This window comes from Betta splendens, chromosome 4 (genome assembly GCF_900634795.4).
Source record: "Betta splendens chromosome 4, fBetSpl5.4, whole genome shotgun sequence".
NCBI lineage: Eukaryota > Metazoa > Chordata > Actinopteri > Anabantiformes > Osphronemidae > Betta > Betta splendens.
In genome coordinates this window covers 31706759-31717067 of record NC_040884.2, presented here as the reverse complement: position 1 = coordinate 31717067, position 10309 = coordinate 31706759, and the positions used below count along the sequence as shown (strand labels likewise).

The following is a 10309-nucleotide window of genomic DNA, read 5'->3' as shown; positions in this document are numbered from 1 at the left end:
TCAAATAAAAATAACAAATCTAAAGTGGCAGAAGAAGCGACAAGCGGAACGCGGCAAAACGAGCGGTAACTGACAGACTGCGCGCCTGCTGGAAGGAGTGAGGAGAGTGGAGCTCTGTTCTGTTGTGTTCTGCCGCAGCCCACCACCGAGGGGAGGGGGCGGTGGAGCGGGGCTTACCGCTGTGGAGCCCGAAGCCTGACGCGGGACGTTCTCGGTCTCGCGGACCGCGGATTACTCCAACTAGCACGCGCACGAAGCTAGAAATAAATACACTATGGAATGATAACGACTGACAGCGCAGGATGGGCCGTCATTAAAATCAGCTTTAACTTCCCCCGGTGGCGGCTCAGCTTCGAAATGGTAGGACACGAGCTGTTCCGGTACAGTAGAGCGGAATCAATTCCTATCGGTGTGCTGGTTGTTTGGCGTTTTTTTAAACAGACGCAGTGGGAGCAGCTGGATGAGTGTCAGTAACTACGCAGCTACAGAGAAGCTAAACGCGGCAGCGGCATCCTCCACTGGACGCCTGCGCTCCGTGTTGGCGCTGTTATTCTCCGTGTTCGTTTGTAGCAGCCTACGTGACGTTGGGCTATGGAGCCTGCCACAAAATGGAACTTAGAAACCGTACAAATCAAACATTCAGCACATCAGCATATATATGAATATGACACCACACAAGAGAATGATGCTAATTGGTCGCGATTGTCACTTTAATTCGGCACGGATAGCAAATGCCAAATACCCCGCACGTAAACAAAAACATAACTTTGAAAAACGCTTGAATTGCTGTCTTACATCGAACTCTGGACAGGCTTGAAGACGGCGCCGCGGTGCTCAGAGTTAACGTTTTGTTTACTTTAAGCTCCTTTTGAAACGTGTGCAGACGTCCCTAACATGTAGTAAAGCAGGATAGCATGCTTCACGTAGAACAAGTCATTATTTGCAGTTTTGAACGGACTTAGGCGTAGAATGACATATTGGCTTCACACACAACGGATCTCCCCGTTAAATGCGCTTTGACAGCCTATAAGACGGCGACGTGCTCTGGCGTGTGTCCCAGTTGTCAAGTTGGAGGCTTCCGTGGTGCAGAGCGCGCGAGGCCCGCCTGCCTGCTCCGTTCGTCATACGGGACAGCGCGAGGCCAAAGTGAAGTTTAGCTCTGTGTGCGTGTATATGTTAGTCAGCAGAAAATGGCCGCAGTTAGATCCAGGGGACTGAGTGTGAAAGACAGGCCGACAGAGGGCCTCGTGTCCCGTCATACAGCCGAGCTATGAATCCCTGGTGTGGGATTCACCAGGGTCATGTTAGTGGAAGCACCGTGAAGCCAGTTGACAACATATGCTGAAAGCCAGCCATTTAATGTAATGTTTGCATGTAGGTCCTGTCTGTAGAGTTTATATCAGTGATGTGGTGTAGTGACCAGGCTAAGGTGGTGTGCTCCTCCTCAACCCAAAGTGAATGAGTGGTGAGAGGTGAGTGTGACCAGTCAATGTGTGACAGCACTTAGGTAGGTTCAGATGGAGGAGTGTCTCATCATGCATCACCCATCTGTTGTTATTGTCTATTTTATAGATGTATTCATCAATAACATGCTAAGTTTAAAGGAAAACTTTGATTGTCAATGGGGGTTGACCAAAACAACCTTGTGCAGTATGTAACAATGAAGAGACATTCAGATTCCTCCATATTTTCTATGCAGAGAAAATATGATTTATTCTTCTGCACATCTTAAGACACTTTGCCTTGGGCTCACAGACTACAACTAGTGCTTCCCGGTTTCCTCTGTACCTGCCCCAGCAACAGTCAGTGTGAGAGGGGGCGGAGCCAACCTGCTGGAGCTATACTGCTCGGACTGCCATTGTTTTCCCTGCATACCTGTACAGCACTAATATTCAATGGCCAGAGGTCCCGCTGTAGATTATTTAGAAGACAGCAAGTACTTCAGCACGCACAGTCTGATATTCGTGATTGGTTGTATGGGCCAGAGTTCTGTACTGTACTATATATATATATATATATATATATATATATATATATACAGCAGCATGTTTGAATAAAGACATCGTTTCTAAGTTATTTAGCAGCTTTTTATTTGGAATCGAAGCACAGTTGTTAGAAAGCCACAGATTCTTCATTTAGCCAAAACCCTCTTCTTTTCTTCATCTGCTGTTAGTGGCTGGCAAAGTAAGTTGGTTGTCCCCTCACGGAGTCTCTGTGACGATATTACCTACAAAAGGATGAAATTAATTATTTCATTAGTATTCAGGTTGCTGCTTGCCAAGCTAACACACAGGCTAACGTTAGCATCGTAAGCTAATGCTATACCCGACAGTCCATAACACGAGAAGCAGCAGCTTGCAACTTTACTCAAACTTCACAGCCCAAGCTAAAACAATAAACGGTCGAATATATTACTTACTCAGTGCTCATATGACTGTTCTGTCCCAGTTGTTTTTCCAATTTCTTCTATCTTCTAATCCTAAAGCTACTTACCAGCTCCTCTTTCCACATGTAGCCCAAATTCAGCAGTAGAATCTGTAGCTTCATCCGAACGAGATCGGCAGCAGTGTAATTCAGCGGAGGGATATTCAGGTGTTCACATCGGCATTAGTGCAGACCACCGGGTGTCTACTGCGCACAGTTCCTGTAAGCTGCCCCGCGGTCACATCTCCCCTGGCTCCGCCCCCTATAAGCCTGACCATTGCTAATAGGTACAGAGGAAATCAGGAAGCACTAGTTGTAGCTTTTGAGCCCACGGCAAACCATCTACTGAGGCGTCTTACAGGAGGAATAAATGATAACTTTTGTGTCTGTGCATAGAATTTATAGAGCAATCTGAATTTCCTTTCATTCTTAAATATTAACGAGGTCATTTTGGTCAACCCTTATTAAAAATCGGTGAAGTTTTTCTTTAAGTTCTTTGCAATATCAAATCAAGTGAACCTATTTTGAAGTTTTAAGCAAATACCTGCCACTGTGATTTTATTCTGATTAAATGTAAAGTAAATGTGTAATCTATTCACTTACACTAACTCTAGCTTTCAAACACAATGGGTTTAAGTCAGGCGTCTGAAGGAGCAAATAATGTGCTGTTGGTTTTAAGGGCACAGTAAGACTTGAAGCCTTGGGAGTGCAGCAGTAGCAGTAGCTATCACGTTAGGTTGGTCCGAGTTCATTAAAGCATTCCTTTCATTTTTCAGCTCCTTGTCTGTTTTGTTCTACCTGTCTAAATGACAAACATCATTGTCCAGTCTTATCAGCCATATTCCTATTTTTCTGTCCTAACCTTTCTGATATACATTTGTAATGGGTAAGTCCTTTTGTATGGAGTCAAATTAGGGTCAGATTAGATTTGTGCCTGCGCAAACCGATCTGTGCGTGCGTAAATTGATCTGTGCGTGCATAACCAGATGTGTACGTGCATAAACAGATGTGTGCGTGCGTAGCCAGATCTGTGCGTGTGTAATCAAATCGGTGCGTGCGTAAACCGATCTGTTTTTTCTGCCTGTCTAAATGACAAACATCCTTGATCTGTCTTATAAGCCATATTCTTCTAAGAATGATTGTTTCTGTGTTCCTCTCCCTGTAGACAATTTTCTGGAGCCCAAACCTTTATGGTGTATTATCATTTCTTGAGTTAATGCAGCACAGTGGTCACAACCATTCTCTCATACATTAAACCCCTAAAGTTCAACACCTCAGCAAGTGAAGTCCTTTTACTAACCCGGAACATGATCATAGTCTGAGCCAGAAAGAAAGAAACCAGTTTGATTTTTTTTAAAACATCACATCACTTTTGAATTAAACTAAAGCTGAATAAATGGCCTTATACTGTTATATTTACTGTCAACCAAAACAACTGAATCATTAAAACTTTAAAATGTAAATTCTCCTTTCACCACTTTTACGTGTCCTTGTTATAAATCGTTCCTTCTTATTGCTGCCATGGCGACTGAGGTCAAGAGAGATTGGAATTACAGTACTTCACTGAAATTCTAGGCAACTATGTATGTGTAACCTGAAAAGAGACGGTTACCTTGTTTAAGCAACACTATGAAACTAAACACAGCTAACAGGTAGTGACTGCTGAAAAAGTGGAATAATTCTAAGCATCATTGCTTAAAGTCAGGACTAAGTGTCAGTAAATTTAATCTGAAATCAAGTGTTTTGAATGGTAACATCTGTCTGTCAGAAAATGCCAAACGACATGCACTTCTTATTTTATCAAACTCTTTTTTGCAACTGTTGATGTCATGAATCTGTTACTGTGACAAACGCTTAGTGTGTAAAAAAAATAACTTGTTTCTAATAGTCTTATTTGAAATAATCAGTATGCGCATCCTGAAATAAATGTGTCAAACACCAGATTCAACTAATTCCTAAATTGTAGAATAAGGCAGCTGTTTAAGGATGATATCTAGAGTTTTCCTCTAGGCGCCAACATCTAGGTTTGTCTGCTCCATGCAGCAATAATAAGTATCATTATTTCAGTGATGACCACTTCTAGTCCTGTAGCTTGTTTGTCCTAACCTTTCTGATATATATAATGGGTAACTCCTTTTGTATGGAGTCAAATTAGGGTCAGATTAGATTTGTGTGTGTGTAAACCGAGCTGTGCGTGCGTAACGAGATGCGTGCGTAGCCAGATCTGTGCATACATAGCCAGGTCTGTGCGTGCGCAATCAAATATGTGCATTCGTACTTGTAGACTATACCATGTACTATACCATTCCTACACTTAATACACCTAATAATTTGGGGCGTTAAAATTAATAGATAACGTGACCTTAATTTGCCTCCACGCTCTGATTAGCTAATGAACAAGGAAGTTGTCACAGTCCTTTGACGTGGTACAGCAGATCTAATAGAAATAATAGAAGAGTTAATGGGAGAGTGTGCGTGACCCTCAGGGCGCAGTGATATATTAGATGTGTGAAAAACAAATGGGATTTGCACCCTGCTGAGGCAGTGTTCAAAGACAGACAATCTCTTGTTGTGTCTAGAAGTACCCTTATGATGTTTACTTTATTAGGCAAAGACTTGAATGTCGCAACAGTCTCAAAGGTGTAAACCTAAGGCAAATATCAATGTTTTAGTACAAAATCATGTGTCAATCATTGTATCTATAAGATGACAAAGCTGAGAAGCTTTCTCTGACAAAAAAAATTATCTAGACTTCTTATAATATTAATATACTTAAAATACTTTTATTAAACAAAACACTGCTTTTTATAACAGATTTTAAGGTGCAAAAATGAAGACTCTATTGCAAAAGTCATTCACCAATCATTGCAAGGGTCACTCCTTCTCACACCAGTTTCTGTTAGGATACATTACCCATAACACATTGCGCTCTAAATTTGCATATAATGCTGAATGCTGTAATACTGAGTTTTCTCCTCAAGAAAAGCTTAATCATTTTAAACAATAGCTACTGTAAAAGTGGTGAATACAAATAAATTATAGCTGAATTGATTTATCTAAGAAAAGAACAAAACTGAACAGCTTTGAGCACAAAGTTTAAAAGCGATTATGCATATTTATCACAGACATCAGAAAATATAGCATTGGTAATATTTTGATATTTGAATGGTTTCTGTATGTGGGACTAGTTACGAAAAAAAATGAAGAAAATGGCTGCCGCGAAAAACAATACAGTGAATGCTTCCAACCAACTTTTGTTGAATTGCCACTATCTGGATTATGTTAATACTTTACATTTAGGTACATTATTTACTAATCCAGTACTAATTAGTGATGTGTCGTTCGTGAACGATTCGTTAAATATGAACTAATCTTTCAAATGACTCGGGAGGAACGAGTCCTCTCAGTGAATGACTCGTTCAGTACGTGCAGTACCTTCTTTAGCCACATGGCAGCAGCTGCTTAAGCTCAGTCAGCAGGACCAGAAACAGAAATGATTCATTCAAGACTGACTCAACTGAGCGTCGTTCCTCAAGGATTAGTTCTTTTGTCACGTGACAGCCGAACTGCGCAGGCTCTGTAGAGCAGCAAGCACTCTAGTCCTGATTCGTTCCTACGGATTCATATGTATCGTTTGTTCGTTCTCTTATCACGTCACAGCTGTGGCTCAGCTACGGTGCTGTGTGGACTGATAAACAAGGAAATAAGCGATGTCTAATTTCTAACGTTTATTTATTTGTCACCTGACAGCCGACATATATTATTTATTCATAGAATCATAATTCATTAGTGGTATTTGATTCTTGTAGATGCGTGTAGTGTTATTATGTATATAATGTAAAGTGTTTTTGTAAATAAATACTTGCAAACATTATATCAACATGTTGATATTGTGGTCCTGTATACTCTACCACAATCATAAAATATGATGTTAATAATAATAATAATAATAATAATAATAATAATAATAATAATAATAATAATACTAATGGCCACATTTTGGCCAAGATAAATGTACCAATACACCATGTAAATATTTTAGGGAAGTTATTGTTAATTTGTGCTTGGTAGCTCGGCTGCGTGTTTTAGTTCATTGTTCTCGTTCATAGTTCATCGTTCACAGCTCAGGCTCTGTGGCGAGCACCAAGTACTACAGTTCTTTTAGGACTTGTTCCCATGGGTCGTACGTTCGTTCACTTGTCACGTGACAGCTGTAGCTCAGCTACGGGGCTGTGTGGGATGATAAACAAGGAAATTAACGATGTCTGATTTCTGACTTTCATTTATTTGTCACCTGACAGCCGACATACAATATTTGATTTGATTCATGGAATCATAATTAATTGGTGGTCTTTGATTCTTGTAAATATGTGTAGTTTAATTGTGTATATATTGTAAAGAGTAATAAGTGAGTTCATAAATATTTTTGAAAATTCTATTATCATGTTAATTGTGTTATACTTTGCCCTATAATAATAATAATAATACTAATACTAATACTAATACTAATAATAATAATAATAATAATAATAATAATAATAATAATAATAATGTCACATTTTGGCCAAGATAAATGCACCAAAGCATCAGGTAAATATTTTAGGGAACCTATTGTTACTTTGTGCTTTAAAAGTCTCACTAATTGTCAAAATAAGTTTCACTTTCACTTTACCAGCCGTCATGTAAAAGGCAGCTCGGCTGCGCAGTTTAGTTCATCGTTCTCGTTCATAGTTCATCGTTCACAGCTCAGGCTCTGTGGCGAGCACCAAGTACTACAGTTCTTTTGGGACTCGTTCCCATGGGTCGTTCGTTTGTTCACTTGTCACGTGACAGCGTAGGCTCTGTAGCGAGCAGCAAGCGCTCCAGTCCGTTCCTACTGCTACCAAGCGACTGTCATGCGTTCTTGCTAGTGGTAAGCACATAGTGTTTGAGAATCGCGGCCATTATTACAACACCCACAGCGCCACCTGCTGTAAATGAACGAAATGAACGACTGACTCGAAATGATTCGTTCACTTTGCTGAACGAGACTTAAAGATCCGAGTCAGTTGAAAGAACAGAACTTCCCATCATTAGTACTAATTACCCTTTTACTTATACAGATATATCCAGGTGTTCCCTTTTGTATCAGCCACTTTCAGCTATTCTTCAAATTGTTTGTTGTTGCTTGAGAAATAAAGTCAACATTAAAGTGTTCAGAATTGTATGCAAATTGGATCACAATGTATTATGGTTAGTGTATTGTGAACAACTGTGGGGAGTGACCCTTCCAATGATTGTTGTTGAAGTTTTGGTGTTTTTGCAAATCCACTTTTGTAAGCTGCAACTTGTGATAATTGCATTTTCACATTGTTTTATGCGAATATGGTGGTGTTTGATCTTACCAATGTTACATTTTCTGATGCCTGATCAGATTTGTTTTTTTTCTAGATAAAACAATTCGCCGATACTTCTCCACTTTTAGCTTCTTTAAAATAAAGCTTTACTAAAGCTAACGCTTTACTAGAGGAGTAAACTCAATATTTTAGCATTCAGCATTATATGCAAATTCAGAGCGCAAAGCATTTTGGGTAATGCACCCTAACAGAAACTGGTGTGAGAAGGAGTGAACCTTGCAATGATTGGTGAATGACTTTTGCATTAGTTATAAAAAGCAGTGTATTTTTTAATAAAAATATTTGAAGTATCTTATTAGAAGTTTACATATCAATTAAAGTATCTATAAGTAAGATGACAAAGCTAAAGACCAGCTTTGTCATCTTACTTATAATTTAAGTAACATTACTTAAATTCTAACTTTAACTTTGCATTCAATTTCTCAGCCGCTTCTAGCTGTTTTCTGCTGCTAAAGCTACTGCAGCAGTTCTTCAGCCATACATTCAGTGTGAAAGCATTCACTTTGCATTTTGTTATTGAAATGCTTTTTCTAGTCACAGTGAATGCCTTCAGCAGCATAGTTGTTGTAATCTTTATTATAGTTATTGTTCTTCCGTACGTTTTTCCACACTTAACTAATCTCGCATTCTTTCACCTACAGAAACCATTGCAATATCAAAATGTTCAACGTGCTAGTTTGCTAATATTTTTCTCATTCATACGTTTCATAGTTTTCAAGTTATTAAGCTTTTTTAAACTCTTTTCCTATTGAAATCAATCGAAATAACCTTTTAAATCCTCTTCAGCTTTTTCTTCTACAGAAACCATTCAAATATCAAAACGTGCAGCTTTTTAAGATGCCGCGTGCTATTATTTTTTTCATTCAGTTTTTCATTTCATTTTTTTCATTTTTTTCTATTCATTTCTACATTCATATATATATATATATATATATATATATATATATATATATATATATATATATATATATATATATATATATATATATATATATATAATATTATATATATTATATATATTATATATATATATAATAAAATATAATAAATTGAGTTATATTTTTAATGCATCAGCAACTTTCAGCTATATTATAAATGTTTCATTACACTAAAGAAATACAGCAATATTTCTGCTTCCAACTGGTTCATGATACTACTTTACAGCTTAGTTAGGCACACACTCCCTCCATATCATTTCAAAATAAAAGCACCATTCCAAAATAGCAACTATAGCCTAAATAGCACGTTTTCTGCTTTTGGCTGGTCAATTATGATTACTGAGCCTTTTTCATTGTTTAGCAATTACTTGTGCATGCTTCCTCCAATGCTCCAACATTTCTCAATTTGAAATTCAACTACTTCCTCCGCAGCTACTCTCAGCTGTATTAAATGTTTCAACTATTCTTTTAGCTCTTGACCTCTGTTTAGCTGTTTTGATATATTTCAGCTATGTTTCATCATCTTTTTCAAGTTCCTCAATTTAAAATGCAACTACTTAAACTTCTTCTGCAAATATTGAGATCTGTTTAAACATCTCCATAATCTTTTCAGATACATTCATCTATGCTTCCTTCTTTCTTTGTTTGCATTCATCTAAGATTAAACCACCTTTTCAGATATACAGTGTATACAATTCTATATTCAATTCATCAGCTACTTTTAGGAATACATTCAGCATGGAAGCATGGAAGAATCCTGATATTGAGCTAAAAATAGCATAATAACTGGTTTATTATGACTAGTTATTAGACTAATATACTGTTTAGCAATTAACCACACAGGCTTGCGCCATATCCTTTCAAAATAATAGCACCAATTCAGATCTTCAGCTAAAAATAGCAATATTTCTGCTTTCAACTAGTTTATTATGAATACTTAGTAAGACTGTTTTACCGTTAAGCAATTACCTGCATGGGCTTCCTCCAGATCCTTTCAACATAAAAGCACCAATCCAGATCTTTAGCTAAAATTACAATATTTCTGCTTTCAACTGGTTTATTAGTAAGTAATAAGACTATTTTACTATTTAACAATTACTTTCATATGCTTCTTCCATATGCTTTTAAAATAAAAGCACCAGTTTAATCTATCAGCTAATTTAGTCATTTTTATGCCTCTGAGTGTGTATTGACTGATAATTAATAAGACTGTTTTACAGTTTAGCAATTGTCCACACACATTTTTAAAATACTTTTAAAATATAACTTTCAAATTTTAAAATAAAAGCACCAATCTAAATCTTTAGCTAAATATAGCAATATTTCTGCTTTCAACTGGTTTAGTGTGAGTAGTTAATGAGTCTATTATCCAATTTAGCAAATACCCACAATGTCTTCTTCCATATACTTCTAAGCTATTATGTCTTGAACTTAAAGCTATTTATTTATGAGATTTAGCTGTTTGTTACATGTAGGTACAGTATGTTGTGTCTTCCTGTATTTTCAACATTCAACCATTCTCCAGAACGTTCTGGAACTTCTGGTTCACTA

At 37.5% G+C, this 10309-nt stretch overlaps 1 protein-coding gene across 9 annotated transcripts in view; it reads left to right on the top strand.

Annotated features, from left to right (window-relative positions):
• Window positions 1–84: 84 nt before the first annotated feature.
• The window catches only part of nfic (nuclear factor I/C), a 97977-nt gene continuing 87752 nt past the window's right edge, over window positions 85–10309 (top strand). For 4 of the 9 annotated variants that reach the window (XM_029148321.3, XM_029148323.3, XM_055507652.1 and 1 more), the window contains exon 1: window positions 87–360. In XM_029148321.3, the coding sequence (XP_029004154.1) occupies window positions 280–360 (81 nt within the window). In that variant the 5' untranslated portion in view covers window positions 87–279. Of the gene's footprint in view, window positions 361–10309 lie in introns of all 9 variants that reach the window. The other 5 variants (XM_029148326.3, XM_029148325.3, XM_055507650.1 and 2 more) reach the window with 2 other exon arrangements.